Consider the following 25573-nt stretch of genomic DNA (forward strand, 5'->3'; position numbering starts at 1 on the left):
ATAAATAAAATTAATATTATAATTGAATTTCATTTCAAGTGAAAGTAGCATATTGGGAAGATAAAAACACGTTCATTTGTTTGTGACTGAACAAGGCAGGAACATGGGGGAATGCTCATTCCTCAAAGAGAATTTCCTCACAGTGTTCCTGATGTCCTGCTGGAAGGGAAGGATAGCAAAGCAACAATTAAGAACAAGGAGAATGGATACTGCCAATCTCCCATTCTGAAGGTTTTGTGTTCAGTAAATAAATAAATGACAGAAGGCCAGTATGCAAGACCTAAGAGTCATAACTAGATAAAGGCAAATGGGATTTTATTTCAAGTAACAAATATTTAGAGGATGCTGAAAGAAATTGCTCGAGGAGCCTACAAGTGGTGACGTATAGCACCTACTTAGCAAGAATAATTAGTTAAAAGAAGAAGCTACCAGATAGTGTTTAATTCTCACACCTCAAATCTTTAGGAAGCTTTTAATGTTACTTACCACAGCCACAAAAATGACTAGTTGTGGTTCTAACAGGCAATATGTAAAGGAACAGCTTTATATATATTCCAAGGGTTTTTTTTTATCACTTATTTCCTTTGGTTATTTTTCTTGTAAAGTTTTCATTTAAAAGAGAAAAGATATTTAAAGGTGTGACCTTATGATGCTTAATTCAAGAATCCAGGATTTTACCATTGTAGATATATTCTCCACTGGATCAAATTGCAACCTCTCTCTGCCTTTGTGGCTAGTGTGTGTGAGTTGATTGTGGTTGAATAAACAAAAAGCATCACCCATTGGTCACTTTTCTGGTGATGAGTCTTTCTATACTTAGGCCAGTCCTAAGATGGGGAGACATGCACATGATTGTAAGGCCAATATTTGCTATGGTATTTGATAAATCATCTCCTTTTAATATTGCCAAGCACTTAAACACTTAAAGAATAAAGCCAGAAAATTATAATAATGATACTTTGATTTATCTACCTCTTTGCTTTAAAGAATTTAAAACATGGCAACATATAGTAAGAATACCCTGTTTATTCCCTTTATGAGCATTTTAGGCAGATATGCATTATTTACCATTTTTTTAGTATGAATACTTAATTTAAAAGAGTTTAAGGCTTAGAATAAGGGTGAGTGGGGCTAATAACAAAACTTTTTTCTTTGGCAATTCATTTATTATTGAATTTGAAGAAAATAAACTCTGTGGCTTAAATTGTATACATAGGGTAGACTACCTTATGGCCAGGTAGTTGTTAAGGAATTTTGGGGTTATGGGTTAGTCTGTAGAGTTGTTTTCTGACACCTTGCAGGCCATTGCATAATCAGAATTCAGTGTATTTGGTGACTAATGTGTCTTGGGGTTCACCTCTTCCTGTCTTGGCTTCAGATAAAATTTGGAATAAAGAGCCACATCATTATTGCCTGCCAAGCCACTTCCCCTTTTGGAATCTTGAGAGAAAAAAAGATAATTTCCAGAACGCAAAGGCTACTTTTCCTGGTTTCTAATGTACTGGGTAGGAAGAAGGAAAAGGTTACCCATAGATTATATAGCCTCTTTGTGGTAGAGAGGAAAGAATTCTTACTTTGAAATCAGAGGACCAGGGCTCAAATCCTGCTTCTAATGCTTGCCTGTGTAATCTTGAGCAAGTCACTCAACATCTTGAGCCTCAGCTTCCTCAAGTGTAAAATGAGAAAATTGGATTAGGATGGCCTGTGAGGGCTCTTCCATCTTCAAATCTAGGATCTTGTGTCATCAAAAAATTATTAACGTGTTCTGGAAGTTTTTATGCCATTGAGTGATTGAAATACTCCTGCTCACACTTAATCTCTTCCCCTGCCACTATCATGCCATGCATGTCCTTGGTTGGATTAGATTAAATAAAGCATTTATTAAGTGCTTACTATGTGTCAGTCACTGTGAGAAGAAAAAAAGAGTCTCCAAATTAGAGTTTATGTTCTGATGGGAGAAGATAACACACAAAAGGGAAATGGAAAGCAAGGACAGGGGTTGCCCATAGAGAAAAAGTGGAAGAGTCTGGAGAGTCAGGAACAAGTGAGAATGGAGAAAGGCCAGAATGGAGACTTCTTTAGCTGGAGGATCTTGGGAGGAACTCACCAATTGGAGGAAGAGGCCTTATGTGGGGTGGCATTTCTATTGAGAGTAATTCTGTGACTGAGGCAGCAGTGGAAGAGTTGGGAGATTTTGGAGCTCCTGATACATTGCACACACTTTACAAGATAATTTTAGAGAGATAAGCCAAGTTGGCAGTAGCAAGTGTAACTCTAGTCCTCTCATGGATCTTCTAGCTCTAGCTCTTATTCCACTTTGTGCTGGTCTACATGCACCAGTCTGTAATGTGCAAAATATGAAATTTGTGCATATAAGGAATTGAATGAGTGCCTTTCTTTACTTGTGACTGGGTAATTCTTATTTGGAATTCTCTAAAAAGAACTAAACATGTTTAGTGTTTTCTCGATCCTACTATAAATAAGCAAATTATTTGGGTTTTTTAAATAGAAAGTTGTGCAGAATTGGCCACAGGCACCCATACCTGAAGACAAATTTATGCAGCAACTTCCCTACCTCTACTTCCCTACTCTCTGTTATTGGATTATAAATGACCTGCTCTGTTTTTTCTTTGAAATCAAACCATTCTTTCAATGAAGAGTTTGGGGGCTTTTCATGAATAATACTATCTTCTTCTCTTGACTGGACATGTTGTAAATGCTTTCCATCTCTTCTCTATTCTGTAAATGTGTATATGTGAATTTCACAACTCTGTGCCTCTCTTCTTGAAGCTGCTGAACTCTTTAGGATTGATGGGAGTGGGAGTGGTGATGGGGACGAGGAATTCTTCCTTCCAACTATCCACAAGCGTGGTAAGCATCTCAGTCTATCCTCTTCCCTTTATTACTATAGTTTTCTACATAAAGTTCTGCCTCCAGATACTATTGTTCTGAAATCTACTGTCTTACTTTAATTGGTTTATGACAAATGTTTACAATTGACATAATTTCTTTCAATATTTTCACAATTCCATTTTATATTTGTTTACAAATGACTCAGAATAAGAAATATGGCTTTTAAACTGAAGTTTCATTTATGAAATGATTTTTGAAATTTGTATAATTTTGTGTGACCGTAATACCCTGAAATGGTGAATAAAAATGGGAACATGTTTTATAATTTAAGGATTCTGTTATAATTTCTCTACATCGAGAAACATTGGTTTTCATTTATCGTTGATAGTCAATATAGGTGAGAGAATATATTGCTAAGTTGACCATTGCTCTTAAAAATACTCTTTAAAAATTGAAGCAATTTAAAAATAGTACCTAAGAGAATGGTTCTGATTTCTTTCTTGAATAAGGCATAGTGCCTGGCATATAGTAGGGACTTAATAAATGCTTATTGATTAGCTGATTTCTAGCTAAATGTTTCCCATTGTATGAGAGAAAATCCTCATTCTACCCCCTCTTTCAAAGAGAAAACTTCCTATTTCTTAGAAATACCTTTTCCCAAATGTATTTTCACACACCATCTTGGCTGACTCCATATAGCCCAGGGCCTTTTTGATACAATGGAGTATATTCTAGTAACATGTCATGTTTTTTCCTTAATATTCCCAACTTCTTGCAGTCCTTCATGAAACATCTTTACTATATCACTTTCTCATTTTTGCCAGTTAACTGCCTAACTGCTTGAAGACTACTAAAAAATCAAGCACAATTTTTTGGGGAAGCAATAGGTATTTTGGCATGAAATACTTGGAGTGTGAAAGAAAATGCATATAATCATAATATAATGCATGTAGTATGATATAATTATTGTGAAGATGGCAACAAGTGATTCATTTGCATTGGAAAAAAATTAAGAGATGACGTTACTTTAGAATTTGAGTCCATTCTACACACGTTCTCAGTATAGTCATTATGGATTGTGCCTAACTTTTCTGACATTCTCTTAGCTGAGCAATTTTCTTTTTATTGAGTAAAAAAATAAGACAAAATGAAATTTTATTTATTTATTTTTATATTTTCATGTGGTGGGTGAAAAATGAAATGACCGAGGAAACAGAAATCTGAGCTTTCAAGCATTTCAATTTGTTAAGCTTACATGGCAAATGCCTAATAAATTGGGACCAGTCCCCTAAATTAGTTTAGATCTGGACCCTGAGTAGAGGTGGAAACAGATATTTATGCACTGAAAACAGTTAATCAAGTAAGATCAATTCATTAAAAGGAAACAATACAACATTAGGTAATCTGACTTGTATTAGGAGAAAAGATTAGGGATTTTTCAAGTTAAGAGGAGAAGAGCAAACAGGTGCAATTCCTTGAATTCAGAAAAAGAGTATCCCTTTCCTCCAAAGAGTTTTTACTTAATCAAAGAAACATGGAAACAATACTTGATTGATCAATATAGGGCCAGTTTGAGATGAAACCTATAGGTTTCTTGAAATGTATAATTGTGAGGAAACTTCTTGCATCAGTCTTTGGATATGACCATTTGTCTGGTCAGGATTAACCTTGGTCCCCAGTTAAGGGTCTCTAAGCAGTAGATAGAGGTGGTCTAGCTTTCCAGTCATACAGGCCTAGCTTCAAACAATGTAATAAGTTTTTCTTCCAAATCCTAGAGTTGAATAAAGTTTTCTTAGAGGACAGAAATAGGACTCTACTTATTAAAGAGAAAAGAAACTGAACTAGCTCCAGAAGTGAGTTTAAGATGGAGTTAATATGGTCCACTCAGTTCCCACAGTAAACTACTTCTTCTTCTGATCCCTTAATTCCTTCAATTTCCTCACTTTGTAGCTTTGTTTTTGTAAGATCAATGCTCGAAAATAACGTTTTAATAATAATAATTTAATAAAATAACATGTATTTCTTTACAAACAAGCTCAGAACTAGATGTATAAAGTGAAATTTTAAAAATTGTTCCTTTACCTCTTACTAGCTATGTGACCCTAAGCAAATCACTTAATCTTTTTAAGTCTGTTTTCTTATCTATAAAATGGGGATACTTGAACTACCTAACCAAAAGAGATTTTGTAAAGATCAATCCGGGTACTATAATGAATATGCTTAAAGTAGTTTATAGAAATAAAATTATAACATTGTTACTAAAATGCTAGTTAGCATTATGCTTTTCTTTCTTTCTTTTTTTTTAAACTGGTATATGTAGCCAGTTTAGGAATAGCCTCCCAGATTATCGTAACCATTGAGGCTTCAGATGATGCTCATGGGATATTTGAGTTTAGTCCAGAGTCATTGTATGTCAGTGGAACTGAACCTGAAGATGGACAAAACCCAGTTACGTTACAGGCAAGTAAATTTCATTTTATTCTGTAATATTTTAGAAATATTTGATTCTCAACTTTGTTTCCATTAATGGTGATACTAGAGAATATGTAGCACCGTACATCCAAAGGAATGATTGAAAAATCATCTCTATTGGACTGTGGAGTTTTTATGCTTACCTACCAATACAAAGGAGTCCTGCTTTTCTGCAAATACACATAGCTTTAAACTAAAGAAGAAAGCCATGCTATTAAGATGTAACACAGGAGGAGTTGAATTGTTGTCCCATGTTGTTGGTTGTTTTATTTATATATCTGATTAGGAAAGATCACTCATAATAAATCATGGTAGTACATAGCAAAGAAAAGGATAGAGAGAAAACCATAAACTAAATGTAAGGACTGAGAGCGGAAAGAGATCTAGAAGGCAGTTGGGTTTATAGAATCAGAAGACATGAATTTGACTGTGACATTTAATAGCTATGTGATTCCACAAAATTAGCCTAATATCTCTTTATAGCATGTATCTCATCTGTAAAATGGGCATTATAATATCCTCTTTCTGGGAAAGTGTTTTGTAAACCTTACTGTGCTATATAAATGTGCTATTATTTTACATATATTTATAGCTCAACAAAGGGAATGCAATTTTTATTATCCTACTTAAAGCTTCAGTAAAATATTTGTATTTGGGCTTTCTATTGCATAATAGCATTGATTTATCTAAAAAAATATTCCTTTTAACGAATGACTTACAAAAATACACTTTTTATGGAAATTTACTTGGAATTTTATAATTGAAGGCAGAGAATGTATGGTTTGAATTATAAGAATTTTCTTTAAAACTATCTCTTTTAGGAATATGTTGTTCAAAATAAAGTACAGCTATATAATACTACAAATATTAAAAGTATGATTGCTTCAGAATATCATTGAAGCATTTAAAAATTCATAGAAGAGAATAGAAAGAAGTTCAGAAGGAAACAGACAAGCAGGACATCTTTGAAAAACATTGACTTGATTATATACATTTTTAAAAAGCTAACTGTATGTAATAGAGATCTGTAGTTCCTCAAAGAATCTCTTTATTTCACTTTATTTCATACATGGAAATGTCCTTTGTTGCATTTTTGCTCAATTCAGAATATAATAAAATTTACTAATAAAACAAGAAAGTTACTATGAATAATTATAAATGTAATTTGAGTTAGCAATATTTAGTTTATGAATGAATAATAGAAGAACAGGAGGGGCAGCTGGGTAGCTAGGTCTGGAGTTGGGAGGACCTTGGTTCAAATGTGGCCCCAGATCCTTCCTGCCTGTATGAACCTGGGCAAGTCATTTAACCATATTTGCCTAGCCCTTTTCACTCTTCTGCCTTGGAGCCAATAATTAGTATCAATTCTAAGGCAGAAGGTAAGGATTAAAAAAAAAAGTAAAGCAATATCAAGTTTTAACTTAATTAGAAACTAGAAGCATTTTCTTGGAGAAGTCATTTACTATTCTGTTGCCATTGTACTGGTATTACAAAAACCTTTGATTCTTGAATTTTGCAACTGTTTATGATGCATATTTTGATATGAGGTCTTTTTTCTTATATTCTTTAGGTTGTAAGGAGCCATGGAGCTTTGTCTCAAGTAACTTTGCATTGGAACATTCCCTCTGATGTTTCTGGAGACCTTGCCTTCACTTCTGGCAATGTCACTTTTGGGATAGGGCAGTTGAGCGCCAATATAACTGTGGAAATACTGCCTGATGAAATTCCTGAACTAGATAAAGCATTTTCCATTTTAATCATAAATGTTTCCAGTGGATGCCTAGGAGTCCATACAAATGCTACATTAACAGTCTTGGCTAGTGATGACCCATATGGAATCTTCATCTTTTCTGAGGAGAATAGACCAATCAAAGTTGAAGAAGCAAATCAGAATGTTACTCTCACAATAATACGATTAAAAGGTCTTATGGGAACAGTCATGGTTACATATGCAACAATGGATGACACAGTAAAGCCACCTTTTTTTCCATCTAATATAGCCAGAGCAACTCGAGGAAAAGACTATATACCTGTTTCTGGATTTGCCACTTTTAGAGCTAACATGAGTGAGACAATAGTAATTATTCCCATTTTGGATGATGATGAACCAGAAAGGTCAGAATCTGTGTTTATTGAGCTGATCAATGTTACATTAATAGAAAAAGTACAGGACAGACCAAGTAAGTATAGATTTGTAATTTACTTATCCTCTGTGGTACACCTCTAGCAGTTGAGAATAATTCAAATATGTTATATTGATACCTTTAGTCTTTATATAACATTTCTCTTTTGGCAAAAATCCCACCAAAACTAACCTTCTTTCCTTCTAATCCCCTTCAGATTGAGTCTATCCAAATATATATGTATATATAAATAATGAACATGTTTATATATATATGTCACACACACACACACACACATATATATATATATATAATATATACATACATACAATTAAACAAAAACACCAAATGGAATGACTGCATCTGATGTAATTTCCTGCTCTCATATTTTCTCATTACTCCAGCAGAGACAGGCATGTTTTTATTATCTTTTTTTTCTGGATGATTACTGGTTTTTCAATTACTCAAATAATCTTTTCCTTTTACTGATCTTTTAATTTTTAACTTTTTATGTTCTATTTTGGTTCTGTTCATTTTGCATTGTATCAGTTCATAAGATATTTCCATTTTCCCCTCAGTTCCTCCTTGATGTGTTTTCAAATGAAAATATAAAAAGTTCAAAACAAATAGGAATGAAGAAAATTTTCATGAAACTGGTAGTGAATACAGCCCCCATTTTTTAATAGATAATGTTCAATTTTCAATTTATAGCTCAAAATGCATTTTTCCTTTGAAACTATTATAAATGATATTTAGGTTCCAGGCCACCAAATGCTTATTTTATACAGAATGTATTTGAGGCTTTATTATATTATTTCAGTCATTCATTCTATAAATATCGATTAAGTGTCTTTTATGAACATTACACAGTGGTAGATACTGATCAAGGTATAAGAAAATGAGACACAATTCCTTGTCTTCATGGGGCTAATAGTTAGAAAGTAGAATACATTCTGAATTGCAGCTGGAGAACACATCTCTTTCTTGGGGGTGAGACCCCTGTCGCAGTCCAGAAGAGTGGCTACTGATTGTGAAGATTTCTATCTAGGAGGAGAGGGGAAGAGGTTCTGCTAGTAGGGACTAAGCAGTCTAGTAGACTTGGCAAGTACCTCCCTCTCCCAAACAGCTTTAGTTGATTGTCAGGGCTAAGACTAAAGAAGGAAAAGAGAAGGGCCAGAGAATTGTGGAGTTGGGATTAAATGGGCAACTGCTCATTTTAATGCTTTGCCCTCCCCCTGGAGAATGACTCTTTTTGGGGAGTATGGGAAGCTGAATTTTGAGGGATTCTACAGTAACTTTGAGTATAGTTTGTTTATAAGTAAGGATTTTGTAAATAAGAGAATGCTCATAGAAGGATTTTTCTACAAAAAAAGAACAAAAATCTGTTTTTGTGTCCCTTTTTTCATGTTTGTATTTTTGAAGTTAATAAGTTTAACTGAACATTAATTTTTTAAATTAATTAATTTAGAACATTATTCCTTGGTTACAAGAATCATATTCCTTCTCCTTTCCCTCCCCCCACCCTTCCCATAGTGCAAATTCACTGGGTATTACATGTATCTTTGATCAAAACCTATTTCCATGTTGTTGATGTTTGCACTAGGATGTTCATTTAAAGTCTATATGGAACATTAATTGTTAATATTTTTCAAGTTTAATTTTTAGGCTGATTTTATTTTATTTTTAGTTTGATGACTAAAAATAATGACCTTTATGACTAAGTGTTGACTAAATGTTGAGCATAAAAAGAAAATAAAATTTCCTAGAAAATTTCCATAGAGAAAAGTTAAAAGATTCAGATTATATCAGGCAATATGAAGTTAACCAGACTGGAGTAAGTAAGCAAGTCTTCATTTAAGCACCTAATATTCAGTTTAGTTAAACATTCTTTGAGTATCAATGTGTGCCATGTGCTAGGCAGAAGCCAAGGGGATATAGCAATTAATAAGATATAATTCCTAATCTCAAGAAGCCTAATATGACTAGCAAATTATATATTTGGAGTATAAAGTATTACAGATCTAGGCATGCACCTGGGCACTTTGCCAAAGGATATGGGCATCCCAGCAATCCCTGATTAGTCCATCTATCCCAGTGAAAGGAGAGATTGCATCAAAGATGATTTGCCAGAGAGGAAAGAGAAACATTTTTTCTATGAATCCTCAGGGGGTTATAAGATTAATAGAAATATTCCATCCTTCTATCTTTGGAACTCTGCTAGCTCGAAGCTACCTAAAAGAGACCAAGAGTAGAACTCTTCCTCAGCTTTTATAGCCTCCTAATGGGGGAAGTTCCACCAAACTATGTGGCTAGTTTTTGATGTGACCCCCCATCCCCCAGTCATGGGGACAAATGGACCGGTCAGAGATTGCTGAGGATGGCTGGCCCATAGTAAGGGGCCAAAGCAAGTATTCTGTTGTAAGAGACAGACTCTTGCACTGTTCTATGGGAAATGTGCCAGCATACCCATGTTACAAATTTAAGACATAATCCCTGCCTCCTAAGGAGAATGTTTAGCTGGAAAGAAAACAAAAAAAGCCAAATATTATTGTCTCTGAGACAACCAGAGAATAATGTAGTGCTAATTTGTAATACTGGCCCCTGAGAACAGAAAGAGTCCAGGGGAAGGAGAGGTGCAGGAACATTTCAGCCTCCCTGCCTTTTAAAAAATTTTCCATGAAAGCATTGGCTAATCACCAGAGCTCATAAATGAAATCAAGCTGGAGGACTAATGATTTTATATCTGGTCCAGGAAGTAGGGCAGGATGAGCACTTTCATGAGACAGAGTGAATATTTGGCATAATGAGGAAACATGGGTAAGAAGCAAGACAATAGATACACTATTTCTATATTACTGCTATTTTATTTAAAACACATATAGTTTGTCTCAAATATGTTAGTTTAACTGGACTCTAATTTTTTATCTCTTTTATTTTTAAACTTTATTTTATTTTTATCTTTTCTTTTTGCATTATGTTTCTTTCTTCTACTCATGGAGTCATCTAATATAACAAAAGATTTTTTAAAACAGAAGAAAACCATCTTAGCAAAATTAACCAGCATCAAAAAAGATTTCCTGAAAGAAATGCCCATAAGTTTGGCCTCAAAAAAGGAACTTTATTAAGTGTACATGAAGGAGAGAAGGAAGATTAATTCTGGCCATGAAAGCCTGCAGTCACAGAAGGAGTGATAGGAAGAAGGAAGGAGCTAGAAAGAGTATAATTTAGCTTGCATGGAAGTCTAACTTAAAGAATATTATTTTATAGCTATCTAATGAAATTATGATATAATTGTATAGTGAGAGACACGATGGCATAGGGGGTAGCCAGTGTCAGATTTAAAAACATCTGAATTTCAAATCTTGCATTTGACACATATTAACTGCTTGGCCTCTGGCAAGTGGCATGACCTTTGTCAGCTTCAATTTCCTCATCTATAAAATGGGAATAATAATAATTGCTTCAGAGGGCAAAATGATATGGTATATAAAAATACTTCACAAATCCCAAACTATTATATAAATGTTAGCTCTTATTATTTATCAATAATAATATTTTTTTGTGCCCCAATAAACTCATTATGACAATTTCTTAACATGGGCTGTATAAACTTGTTTTTTAAAACTATTTGGATAACTGTAGATCAAAAGAATTGGTTTCCTTTATAGTATTATGTATTTTATTTCTTGAATTTTAAAATACTATTCTTAGTAGGATTTTACAAGTTGAACTGGCCCACAAAGGGGTCTTTCCTTTAAGATAACATTTCTTTAAAGACAATAATTACAGATATTGATGATAAGCATTTTTAGAGAGAATTTTCTCCTTAAAAATTTGCTGTAACAATAGAATCTCAGGACCAGAAAAAAACAAACAAACAAACAAACAACTGTTTACCTCAGCTAATCTGTTTTGATTTCTTACCTCCCTACTAGACTAAGGGTAGAGGACTTCATCTTATCTGAATTTTGTATGTGTTCCAGTGTTAGTACTGTGCTGTGCACATAGGAAGCACTTAATACATATCTGATTGTGCCATGTTTTGGTATCAGTGATACAAGTACTTCTTTCAGCTCTCAGTTGAGGGCTGAAGCAGGAATGAGTTGAGAAATGATATTATATGATTTTTATCCTGTCATGGATATTGCAGTGATTATTTCCAGTCATTAATAGCACATAAGGAATGCAGGACTTAAATTGACAGGCTGCATTGAACTTTTGTTTTCTTCTGACTTTTCAGTTCCAAATTCTCCACGTCTAGGATCAAAGGTAGACACCATTGCTCATTTAATTATTCTTGCCAATGATGATGCTTTTGGAACTCTGCAACTCTCAGCGCCAATTGTTCGAGTTGCAGAAAATCACGTTGGACCAATTATCAATGTGACGAGAACAGGAGGAGTTTTTGCAGATGTCTCTGTGAAGTTTAAAGCTGTGCCAATAACTGCAATAGCTGGTGAGAAAAGAAAAATTCTAAAATCTTTACGTGGTGACAGACTTCTGTAGAAATATATAGTTGCTTCTGATAAATGCAGCCATACAAATACACACAGAGTAGTCAGAAAAGTCAACTAAAGGAATGAAAAATGTAGTCTTGCACATTCAGTGGCTGAAAATAAGAATCTCATATCATCATTTTGTGACAATAAATGTTCATAAACTCAGTGAGAATTACTGGAAAAGTCATTTATGAACATAAGCATTTTAAATAATGATCAAAAGTGCATGTATTTAAATCTAAAAATAGATAAAACATTCTTAGGATTAGTTTTGTGTCCTCTTTGTCCTTGAAGAGAGATTCAAGTGTAAATGACTGCTGAAGAACAGAAAAAAATTACCATCCTTGGAATCCTAATGCTTGACAATGGGCTTGCTCTCTCTGCTTTTTCATCCTTCAAATCAGTAAGCAGAGACCAGTAGAAGAGACAACAGTCTGCATTAGCTCTTTAATTCACATAGGCCAGATTTTTCATTTCTAATGTAATTTTAGCGAACAAAAGGTTGCCTGCCTCTCCTCCCAGCAATACTCTTGCAGCCTTGGAAAGGGGTTTTTGTCTAAAGCTGTTGTGTGTCCTGATGAGATTCCTGCTAATGTGTGTTTTAAGGATTGAAAACTTTTGGTTTGTCACTTTCAAAGATACATATACATCTGTCTGTCTGTCTGAAACTGAATGATAAACATGTTGCCATGAATTAAAAAAAAATCTGGTAAACAAAAAGCAACAAAGGAAACAGGACACACTGGTAGAGAATTAGCCAAGCTAACCAAAAGAAGGCCTTCAGTCTCATCCTCATACGGCATTTGTATATGTTTTCCAAAATTTTAATATATTTTTGTTACATTTAGATAGTTGTTAAAGAAGGCATCATTTGACAAAAAGATATATATGTATATATAAAACTATGTCTTGCTTATTTCTATTTATCACTTCTTTCTCTGGACATATACAAGTCATTTTTCAAACAACATTTCTGTTGCTGTATATAAGGTTTTCTTGGTTATCCTTCATACTCTTCATAATTTCATGTAGGCTTTCCATGTTTTTTTAAAAAAATAATCTGCTCAGCATTTCTTACAGAGCAGTGATGTGCCATCACAATCATATGTCATAATTTGTTCAGCCATTCCCCAATTGATGGGTATCTCTTGTTTTGCACATATAAAATTCCAAGATAATCAGCCCCCAAATTCCTAGAAGCAATTCTCCTTTGCTGCTAGTCTTCCTGTTGGTCTTTACTATTATAACAAAATTAAGACTGCTGCCACCACATCATGCAATAATTTTAAAAACACTTTGCTACCCATTCACACACACAAACATATATATTTATATACAGTTAAAAATTATTTTTCTTACAACTTTATGAAGTAGGTGGTTTAAGTTTTATTGATCTCATTTTACAAATAAGGAAACTGAAGCTCAGAGGTTGAATAACTTGCTCATGTTCATATATATATATATAATATGCACTTATATGTACATATGACTACTTAGAGACCAAGTTCAAGTACAGTCCTTTTGATTTTATGCCATTGGCCCAATCCACAGGAGTATGAGGGATGTCCCAGGCAGGGAGTCTTCTTGCTCCAGCTTTGAAAAAGGGTTACATTCATTTCTACCTGCCTGTATTACTTGTTTAGAGTGCATATATTCATTTGATTCAAGATTCTCTTATAGACTGAAATCAATCACATTTCAGAAAAACTGGCTGTTTATTGGTCTGGAATCAATCATTGATTATGCTTTATAGTGCATGTGAAGAGTGTGTAAAATCATTGCTGTCTATTTATTCAGGATGGTTTCTGGAAAGAAGGAGATTTTAGATCTATGGTATTCTGTCCTTCTCATACTTTATCTATGATACTGTATTCAGTTTTAAGTGTCAACTTTAAAACATTGAGAAATTGAAGTTGACCAAAGGAGAATAATCAAAATGGTGAAGAGTCTTTGATTTTATGATATGTCTTTACTGGTTGAAGAAATTGGAGATCTTTAGATTGAGCATTCAAGTATTGTCGAATCAAAGTAGGGTTCATATTGTTCTGCTTGGTCTTGGTAGTAACTAGAACTATCCCAAAGAGGTAAAAGATGCCTCTTTCCCCAACATCACCCCTGGCCCCTAGTGGAGATGTTCACACAAAGGTATATGTTATAAAGCCACTGAAGTCCTTTCCAGTTCTGAAATTTTATCATAATTTTAATCTTAAAAATTTTAATATCAATATATAATTGTACATTTAATTTACATAACAATGTCAAACATTTTTATATCCATTGTTTTGTAAAATTGGGAAGTTTATAAAGAGAAGGCCACAGTCTTTATAATCAAGATAAAACAAATATCCATAAACCTATTCAAGAAACAAATCCTAAATATAAGAGAAATTAAATTGTGTTAATATAGGTTAATATCAGTTGATCCTGCTATAGAGTGTATTTTTTTCATTTTAAAAATAAATCTTTGATGCTAATTATATTTAAATGCATTGGGGCACAGAGCATTGCAAATTTTAAAATGAAATGAAAAAATGTGATAAATTGAAAGCTTTCTCCAAAATATAGGCTTATCTAACTAAAAGGGGAATACAACTTTTTGTGGAGCCCTCTCCAGAGTGAACTTGGGAAATCTGGTGAATATTATTTTCAATTATTGTATCCTGAGTCAGTGTTTTGCAGGGTGGGAATGGTGAGAGAGGCATGGAATGCCTCCTGAGAGACGTGGTCCCCTATTCAAAGGATGGGAAGATGTCACAATCAGATAGGCCAATTGTGTGGTTATCTCCAATATAAATACTTCTACTCTTCACCCATTATTCTATAACACTCTCCAACTCTGTGTTTCTCGCCTAAAGCAGCTACTACCACCTTGCTATCTTGACAAGCAGCCCCTGAGAAGTAGATATAACCTAACAGATGTTGAGCAGCAGTAGTGCAGCTGCCAGCAGGAGAATTCCTCCTACTCCCTGAGCTCCCTTTCCCTGTCTTCTTAGTCACCCTGTGGCTGATCCATTTGAAGGTCAGACTTAGCTGGAAGGACAATGACTACTAAGTAAAACACTCTTCCAGACCCATATTTGTTTCAGGTTGCACAGACTTAAGTCACATCGTAGTAGTATATAGAAACATCATTTGTAAATAATAATAATATATGTTTATTAGGGGTACAAATGACAAAATCATTACTAATGGCATATGCAATCAAAAACCAAACAAAATGGAGACCATTACACTAATCAAGTAGAAGCTGTGTCTTTTCCATTTAGAAAGTTATTAGAATACCTTTGGATTTAGAGTAAAATTGTTCTAAAATACAAGAATTATCTTTTTTTCCTTTAAATCGGCATATACCACATGGAATTATTTTTAGTATTAGGCATTTAAAAACCAATTTAAAATATTTTACTGTAAGAATTAGAATTTTACTTTTAAGTGTAGGGTTCCATGACATAAAAAATATTGAGAGATATTGGACTATTTAATCTTTCTAATATATTCAGAATTCTATCTTTATGCCTTTTGTGTATCATATTCAATTTGATACAGAAGTGGAAATCTGAATATTAAGTATTGATCACATGTAAAGAGTAGGAAATGGTTCTTTTTTTTAAGGTAGAGAAATAGTGTTTATAGGAATTAATTATCATGGTTTTTTAAAATTTCTGGAGTATATTAGACAAAGCCTATTTGTAGGCAATTTAGTGTAATAGATAAAACTCTGAATTTTAAATCAGGAAAACATGAGTACAAATACTTTCTCTTATACTTACTAGCAATGTGAGCATGAACAAATCACTTAACCCAGGAGTTCTTAAACTAGGGTCTGTGAATTTTAAAAACAATAAATTTTGTAACTGTATTTCAGCATAATTGACCTGTGTCTTTGATGTATTTAAAAACAATTCTGAGAACAGATCCATAGGCTTCAATAGGCATCTGGAGGAGACTATGACACTAAAAGGGTTAAAAATCTCTAATTAAACTCTCTGGACTTAATTAAGTTCCCTTATCTGCAAAATAGGGAGGTTGGATGGGATAACTTGTAAGGCTCTTTCCAACTCTAAATCTGTGATTGTATGACCAAGATTTGTGTAAATGAATGGGCAAATTTTCTTAAGATTTTTATCATTTTTTTTGGTCTCAGTTCAGAGTTTAAATGTACATTTATTGCTTTTTGACTTAATAGGTGAAGACTACAGTATAGCCTCATCAGATGTGGTCTTGCTAGAAGGTGAAACCAGTAAAGCTGTGCCAATATATATTATTAATGATAACTACCCTGAGCTGGAAGAATCTTTTCTCGTGCAGCTGTTGAATGAAACAACCGGAGGAGCCAAACTTGGGGCATTAACAGAGGCAATCATCATTATTGAGGCCTCTGACGATCCTTATGGATTATTTGGTAAACTAGATCACTATGTTTCTTTCTTTAGATTCTTTAGATGTTGGCAGCAGAGGAGATGATATGTGCCATGTGGCATCTATCCTTTCATTTTCGTAGAATCAAAGAACGAATCCTTTCACTTTTCTATTAGTAATTTAAGGGAGGTTAGTGTTCTTGACAAGCGGCAGGGAGCCCATTCTGGAGATTTATTGCATACCTGCTGAACAGATACCGTGCAGTCCTTCTTTGATCGCCATTAAATAGCAGACAAGGTTAGCGTCTCATAGGCTTACAAAATCTTCCATTCCTAAGAAGAAAAGAAACCACAAAATGGTTTATTTCGTAACTCTGTTAGCATTCCTTTTTTTAATTTTTTTTGATCTGACTTTACAGTGTTAGATTTCCCTAAATATTCTAAGTACCAAAGAAATCCTACATGCCAAAAGACCAGAAGAGGCTCCGTTCATGACCTCCTTACAGACTTGTTCTCATTGTATATTCGAAACTAACTCTCTTTCACGCTTCAGTTTTTCAGACCACTAAAATTATAGTAGAGGAGCCTGAGGTCAATTCAGTGAAGGTAAACCTGCCAATAATTCGCAATTCTGGGACACTCGGCAATGTTACTGTTCAGTGGGTTGCCACCATTAATGGAGAACTTGCCACTGGCGACCTGCGAGTTGTCTCAGGTAATGTGACCTTTGCCCCTGGGGAAACCATTCAAACCTTGTTGTTAGAGGTCCTGGCTGACGACGTTCCGGAAATTGAAGAGGTGAGAGGAAGAGCTAGTATAGAATGACACTGTAAATCAACTTCTGTTACCTTGTCTTATGATTCCTAGAGCAGATGTATAGGAAAAAAAACTGGTGCTGTATAATTGAATAAGGCTGTTTACTGTATCATTTTACAAGAGGATATTTTAGAGATAGTACTGGACTATGAAGTCCTACAACTTATTGAAAAAATACAAACACAACTCCATAAGGGATAGTATATTGTTGCCAACAATTTTATTAATTTATATCTTTATAGAACTTCTGTGAGGGATAGGTGGACTTCATAATAGGTGGTCATTATAATTAAGCATTTAGAATATCTGAGCCATGCTTTTTTTCTTTCTATTTCATTTGTGACATATTAAAATTTAATTTGATTAAATCTGTACTTCCTTTTGGCTTTAGTGGGAGCCAATCATTTTAAATTAAAGGAAGATTGTAACCCATATTAAGCACCTTCCCAATCTTGATTTCTTTATGATGAAGAGGCATGCTGAGAAAGAAAAATTTAAACTTACTGTGAATATAAATTAATCCTAATTATATTACTGAATGAGAACAAAGCTTTTTATCAAATATGGGCATAAAAATCGGCGCTATAATGATTTCCTTAGGAATGTGTTTCTAAATTTCATTTTTCTTTTATAAATTTAGAATGACAGAATGTTGGTGCTGTGAATAGTAGGTGTTAGGGTGAAACCCACAGAGTTTTTTAAAAGTGTGAATTATTTTTCTTTATACCAGCAAAAAAAAATTTTTTTTTGTAATTTGGAGATTAACCAATAAGTATAACTTTTTAAAAAATCATGTGCCTCAACTTTGAAAGTATTAATTTTTTAATTTAAGTATAAATATAATATATATAATATAATAATATAAATATAAAATTTTTATTTTATCAGAAAGTTTTTATCTTTTTTAGTTGTAAAAATAAGCCACAATGTAGTTTATATGACAAGAAATAGAAGTATGCTTTAGCTGATGCAGAAAATGAATGGACCATACTTCTATCTAAAAATATGTATTTGAATAGATTTTTCCCCCCATGAGAATCTATGACCATAAGAAAGTCACTTAACATTTCAGTCAGTCATCAATCAATCAGTTTCACCTTATGATTTATCACCAATTATTTGTTAAGAGTCTACTATGTGCCAAGCATTGTGCTAGTTTCTAGGGGTACAGGTACAAAAGCAAACTAGCTCTTGCCTTCAAGGTGCTTATACTTCACATTGCCTCCAGGCAACTGTCCAAAGTACTAAAGAGTTGCTGAGCTTCAAAATTCCCCCTACAAAAAGTCTCTCCTGAGCTCTTCTCCCTGTGGATTCTCTCCAGCTTCTCCTGCATATATCTTATCTATACATAATTGTTTAAGTCTTGTTTTCCTCATTAAATGGTGAGGTCTTTAAAAACTGACCCACAATTGGCCATTGCCCTTCTTTGTATCCGTAGCCTTTAGCCCTATGCTTGGCACATTGCAGGCACTAAATAAGTATTTGTCTTGCTTATTGTTGTTGGAGGTTTCTGTTTTCAGTTTCTTACAAGTGTCAAATAAAAAGACTGGACCCAATAGGATCCATTAAGGACCTATTATGTGCTAAGTGCATTATTCTAAACATCTTACAAATATTAATCTCATTTGATCCTTACCCCAACCATGAGGTAGATGCCATTACTGATCCTCATTTTTCAATTGAAGAAACTGAGACAAGACAGAGGTTAAGTGTGTGGCCCAGGGCCACACAGCTAGTTTCTGAGGTCAAATTTGAACTCAGATCATCCGACTCCAGACATAACTGTTCCTCATAAATGATTATATTTGTTATCAAAGAGTTCAGGAGAGGGTAGTTAATTTGCCTTTAAGTTTCATGTTGGATTTTTCATGTGTTTTGTAGAATATTTTTTGAACCAAGTGTATCAGAATTAGTGTGGTTATTTTGAAGTATTTCTGCTATTTTTACTCTGATTTCAGAACTGTGATACTATTAAGAAAGTTCTTCACTTTTTTTTATTAGATCATCCAAGTACAACTAACTCATGCCTCTGGTGGAGGTACAATTGGGTTAGACCGAGTGGCAAATATTATTGTTCCTGCCAATGATAATCCTTATGGTACAGTAGCCTTTTCTCAATCTGTTTACCGGGTCCAGGAGCCTCTGGAGAAAAGTTCTTGTGTCAACATAACTGTCAGGAGAAGGTTTGTGGAACAGATATTCTAATTTGAATGGGAATTTCTTGAATAATTGGATGATTTGGTTTGAGTGATTATAATTTCCAATTTTTTTTGCAAGGCACATAATAGTTAATTAAATTTAATACTATTAATATGGAAGCTCTTTTACAGCTTTTCTTTGTGATACATTGTAATACATTGATTGCCACATTGCTTTAGATTTAGTTTAGTCAATCATTTCACAGTCACAGAATTTGAGAATTGGGAGGGACTTCAATGACTCTTTAGTCTAACCCATACATGAAAGGCATCTCCATGACCACATAAGTGAAAAGTGGTTGTATACCCATTGCTTGGAGACCTCCACAGAGGGTGAACACATCATCTCTCTGGCCCATGCAGGCTATTCAAATTTTGGACAGCTTTAATTGTTAGGAAGTTTTTTTCATGGCATTGAACATAAATTTGCTTCTAATGGACAAATCTGGGAATGATATGGAAGTTTCTAAATGAAAGAAAACCCAAATTGGCTTATGATTAATGAATTTTATTTTTCTCTTAGTTCTTTGGTGAAACACTAAGCTACCCTTGAGATGCTGTATAATTGAAAATGGGGTCTATCCAAATACTTTTGGTCAGAAGCAAAATTAAAAAAAAATCCCCTTCAAAATTTACTCATATCACCTTCCTTGTACTTTCATTGTAATTTAGTAAAAGGGGGTGAGAGGCTAATATAAAAATATCTTTGAGAATCAATTCCAGTAACTTGTTCGATGTCACTTAGGATAGCTAAATAATAAATCTTCAAAAAATCAATTTCCCAACATCTATTTCTATTAAAAAGGACATAATACAGTTTAGATTATAGAATTGTGGATTAAGCATTATAATGCAACTTAGAGGCCCATCCCTTCATTTTCCTCAGATGAGGAAACTGAAGCCCAAGAAAATTAAGTGATTTGCCCAAGGTCACACAGATAGTAAGTAAGCACCAAAGGAATACTGTATCCCTAGAGATCATCTTCCCCAGTTCCTTCATTTTACAGTTAAGAAAAGAGAGATGAAATGACTTATAGTTAACATCTTGAACAGACGTCTCTTAATCATGATAGCTTTTAGAGATTAGATAAGTTTGATTATTCAACATACTTGAGAAAATATGAAAAACAGCCTGTCTGTCTTCCTTAATGTTTCTTTATTTTTCACGCAGATTCCAAGAGAATTTAAATAAAATTATTCTGATTAATTAACCTGCCTCTCAATTATCACTATACTTTTTAGTGGAGGGCGTTTTGGCCAGCTGCTGCTCTACTACAGCACTGCAGATATTGATGTCGTGGCTCTGGCGATGGAGGAAGGCCAAGATGTCCTGTCCTTTTACGAGTCACCAGCTCAAGGAGTTCCAGACCAGCTTGGAAGGACTTGGGTGAATGTCTCTGCAACTGTGAATCCCCAGCACATGTGTGCCACTCTGTGCCTTAAAGAACATGCATGTTTAGCCTTTTCCACTTCTTTTTCTTCTGAGATTCCCCAGTGCTTTTGGATAACTACATGGAGTAGTCTGATTGTCAACAGTTCAGAATTCTGGACCTACCGGAAAAACATGACAAGGGTAGCTGCTCTTTTTAGCCGACAGGCTGTGGCTGGGAGTGATTATGAGCCTGTAATAAGACAATGGGCTATAATGTTGGAGGGGGATGAATTTGCGAACCTAACAGTTTCCATCCTTCCTGATGATTTCCCAGAGATGGACGAGAGCTTCACTATTTCACTTCTGGAGGTTGAACTCATGAACATCTCAGCCAGCCCTGAAAACCAGCCAACCATAGGACAGCCAAATACTTCTACAGTTGTCATAATGTTGAATGGTGATGCCTTTGGGGTATTTAAAATCTACAGCATCAATCCCAATACATCCAAGGATGGCCAATATGTGGAAGTTCAAGAACAGCCCCTAGCCTTGGTACACCTGAGCATTGAGAGGATAGGGGGCAGCTTAGGCCAGGTCACAGTGGAGTGGCGTGTTGTTGGCGGAACAGCTACTGAAGGTCTAGACTTTATAGGTGAAGGAGACATTCTGACTTTTGCTGAAGGTGAGCTATACTGTAAGATGAATGCTAATATATATTGTATCCATGATTTTAGAAAGAATTAGAATGTCTATACTGTATATAGAGAAATGAAATGGAAGAGTTACTATGTATATTGCACATACAATATATAATATGATATGCGATTTATTTTATAGTATAGTATTTATAATATATTATATATAACACATAGTATATAGAACACATATTATATAGTATATGCAACATAGAGTACATAGAATAGATATTATATATAGTATATGCAACATATAGCATATAGAATATATATTATATGCAGTATATACAACATACAGTACATAGAATACATATTATATATACCATATGCAACATATAGTATGTAGAACACATATTATATAGTATATGCAACATAGAGTACATAGAATAGATATTATACTATATGCTATATATAGTTTGTACCATATAATATATATATATATTGTATGTGCAATATAGTATACATACTATAAAGAATAGTACACAGCATAACATTTACCATACAATATATAGAATGTATGTGCTGTGCATATATTTATAATATATAGTACTATATACATATATTATATGATTTATTACTATATATAAATTATATATGTATTATGTAATAAAATATATATTATAAATACCATACTATGGTATAAGTAATATATATGAAATCTATATTACTTATTACATCTATAATATGCAAAATATAATATGTATATATACTATATTACATATACACTATGATGTTCACATATATAACATAACATACATGCATGTTATATAGACATATTATATATAATGTATTTATATGCCATACTATTAAAATACTGTTATGTAATATAGAACAACATATTTTAAAATATAGTATAGATTTTAAAATTAATATCCAGTACTCCAAGTATTATATTTATATGATTAATTAATAACAATTAAAAAAAAAGCTAGAGTAAAAAGGATGCTAAGCCGTGTTGTGAGAGAAGAACAGAGAGAGGCAGAGTTCCTGCCAACTATATACAAAATATGACCACGCAACATGGTGGAGAGAGGAGAGGAATTCTGGGGAATATAGTTCAAAGACAGAAAATTTCCACTTATACAATAGTATATATTATGAATATATTATATTTAAAGAATTATATTATACTAAATAGACTACAATATATTACATTGCATAATATAGTATAATGCATTTTATGGTGAGTATACATGCTATATTATACATATACTATGTAGTATATGCAGCATATATTCTAAGTTATAGCATACTGTATATATTATACATGATACACAGATATATTAGAAATATATACATATATTCTGTAAATAATATATGTATAGTATATACATGCTATATTCAGTATACTATAAACAAAGTATATGTTATATATGTGACATTCATATATAGATACAATATATTGTATATACCATACTATAATTATTTATTAAATAGGTTTGATCGATAGTAACTCTTCCAATTTCTTTTTTTTATTGTGTGTATCCTTAAATATCATTAGGAAGAATGACTGAGGTGTAGACTATAGGAGGGAGGATGATATGTAATGAAAGGAAAAATTATGAAAGACATTAAAAGCCATACCATCAAGTCAACAAATCAATAAGCATTTCCTAAGAGCTTACTATTTGCTAGGCATCATACTAAGCACTGGAAATAAAAAGGTAGAAACAGTCCCTCCCTTCTAATTTTATCATAGGGGTAACAGAGACAGAGGTGTTTAATGATACTGAAATGGCATAATGACATAGTCAAATCTGTGCCTAAGGAAAAACACTTTAAGAACAAATACTGGTAAAGCAGAATTGACCCTAGCACTTAGGAAAATAGTGAGTTGGAGTTCCTCTTGAAAAATGGGTTATTAAGGTGGTTCAGTGGATTGAGAGCCAGGATTAGAGACAGGAAGTCCTGGTCTCAAATCTAGCCTCAGACACTTCCTAGCTGTGTGACCTTGGGCAAGTCACTTAACCCCTAACCCCCCAATTGCCTAGCCTTTACAGCTCTTCTACCTTGGAACCAATACTTAGCATTGATTCTAAAATGGAAGGGAAAGTTAAAAAAAAATAAAAGTAAAAATGTGTGATTATTATATGATTCTTGTTCATTTTATTACTTTAGGTGAAACCAGAAAGACTGTGACTTTGACCATTTTAGATGATTCTGAGCCTGAGGATGATGAAAACATCATAGTCAGTTTGGTTTATACTGAAGGTGGGAGTCGTATTTTGCCCAGTTCTGACACTGTTACAGTGAACATTTTAGCCAATGACCATGTTGCAGGAATTGTTAGCTTTCATACAAGCTCCAGGTCTGTTATTGGTCATGAAGGTAAGTTCTTTTTTATTTTATTTTTCCATAGACATTATTTATTTATACAGTCTGTAAGAGAATTTGTTGTTCATTTTATGATTTGGGGGAAGCTTAATTTCAGACATTTACAAGATTCCGACCAGAAACAAATTTTGTATGAATAAAGCTTGTTTGGGTCATCAGAATAATTGGCTTCCTGTGACTATATTTCAACTTGGACATATATGGCAATTTCAGTTTGCAAAGTAAAGGATGGGTACCTATTATATTTTGGGGGGCATTAATTACCTCATGTTTCAGTGTTCTTGATGGAAACAAACCCCTTCAAAGCTCATTGGGCTTATGCAACAAATATTCATTACAGAAGATGAAGTAAAAAAGGTAAGGTTTGTTGTAAATTAAGTCATTTAATAATATGTGATTTCATTTCAAGTGGAGAAGATAACAAAAATTGCATCGTTAATTTTTTTAGGATCAAGGAATGATTTTATAACTAACTGTAGTTGCATAGGCAATAATGTGCCTATTTAGTTCTCATAGATTTATGTAGAAAATGTATACTTTCCCTTTTTTTAATACAAAATACAATTTTATTCAGTCAACAAGTAGTATTATCTGTCATATATAATAATTCTTTCCTTGGAATGTACCAATATTTTAATACTTTAAGAATCTGAGATTTCTCTTGTGTGTATACTTCTTCCATCAATGCAAGGTGGAATTGTTGTGATTGATTTTTTTTACCACTCTAAAGACAATCTTGTGATGATTTTTTACTACATTATTAGGCAAAACAGACAATTTATTCCATCCTATTCTGTTTCATGATATAATTTGAAGATATATAAAGTAAGTTTTTAAAAATTGTAATTACAATATAAAGAAGAATTCATTTTGAATTCATGTACTTTGCAATCTATTGTGTACCATGCCCCAAACACTGTTTTCATTACTGATTCTGATTTATGTGTACACTCAAAAATCATTTGTCAAGTTAAGATGATTGGATAGTAAGAAGATGAACTAATATAGTAGTAACTCTTAAGAGAATTATTAATAAGTTAACAACAGATAATGTAATGTAAAATCTCATTTAATTATAAAGTTTTCCTAATATAATTTCTGTAGCAGGAAGAACAATCAAATCAAGATCAAAAGACCTGAGTTTTAGTCTCATTTTAAAAACTTTTTAGCTTTAGAATCTTAGATAAGTCAATTAATGAAGCCCTTGTGAAACTGAATATTCTTCACTATGAAGTGGAGAAAAATAAAAATTCCTAAATTACAGGATTGCTTGGAGAATTAAATAAGATATTTGTGAAAGTATATGAAGCATTATAAAATGCCATACGAATGGAAGGCATTGTTATTTCATGTTGTTATTTCCATATTTGATAAATTGACCTTCGGAAAGATGCTTTTAAAAATCAGATTACCATAAATTTTATGCAAAAATAATCTGTACATTAAGTGTTTTGTTCTATGCAGTATTCATTCTCTTGTAAAATTAAGTGATTGTGTGCTTATTTATTTGTACCAATTGCAGAGCATAATATAGCAGGTATGGAGCATAAGAATTAGTAATTAACATAAGAGAGGAAGAACAAAGGAAGCTAGGAATTTACCTGAGCTATTTATAATTTTTAAAATTTTTCTATCAAGTAGTTATCCTTTTATCTAAAAACACCTGAGGTATTTAAAGAAGGCACATCAGAATTCCTAAAACCAACAAAAAAGAACACACAAAAGATCTAATAGTAGTAGTTAGTAGTAATTGGTCTTAGAAGTAATAGTTGTGGTAGTCGTCGTAGTCGTAGTAGTTGTAACAGCTAATATTTGAGTTTCATCGAAATGTCTCCTTCAAGTGATATCCACAT

At 33.3% G+C, this 25573-nt stretch overlaps 1 protein-coding gene across 1 annotated transcript in view; it reads left to right on the forward strand.

Annotated features, from left to right (window-relative positions):
• ADGRV1 (adhesion G protein-coupled receptor V1) overlaps positions 1-25573 on the forward strand; it is a 778411-nt gene that overhangs the window by 134396 nt on the left and 618442 nt on the right. Inside the window, exons 26-34 of the mRNA XM_001366741.4 lie at positions 2791-2871; positions 5174-5313; positions 6896-7505; positions 11689-11904; positions 16134-16349; positions 16859-17103; positions 19123-19304; positions 20562-21373; positions 23505-23714. Of these exons, the coding sequence (XP_001366778.3) occupies positions 2791-2871; positions 5174-5313; positions 6896-7505; positions 11689-11904; positions 16134-16349; positions 16859-17103; positions 19123-19304; positions 20562-21373; positions 23505-23714 (2712 nt within the window). The remainder of the gene's footprint in view (positions 1-2790; positions 2872-5173; positions 5314-6895; positions 7506-11688; positions 11905-16133; positions 16350-16858; positions 17104-19122; positions 19305-20561; positions 21374-23504; positions 23715-25573) is intronic.

This window comes from Monodelphis domestica, chromosome 3 (genome assembly GCF_027887165.1).
Source record: "Monodelphis domestica isolate mMonDom1 chromosome 3, mMonDom1.pri, whole genome shotgun sequence".
Taxonomy (NCBI): domain Eukaryota; kingdom Metazoa; phylum Chordata; class Mammalia; order Didelphimorphia; family Didelphidae; genus Monodelphis; species Monodelphis domestica.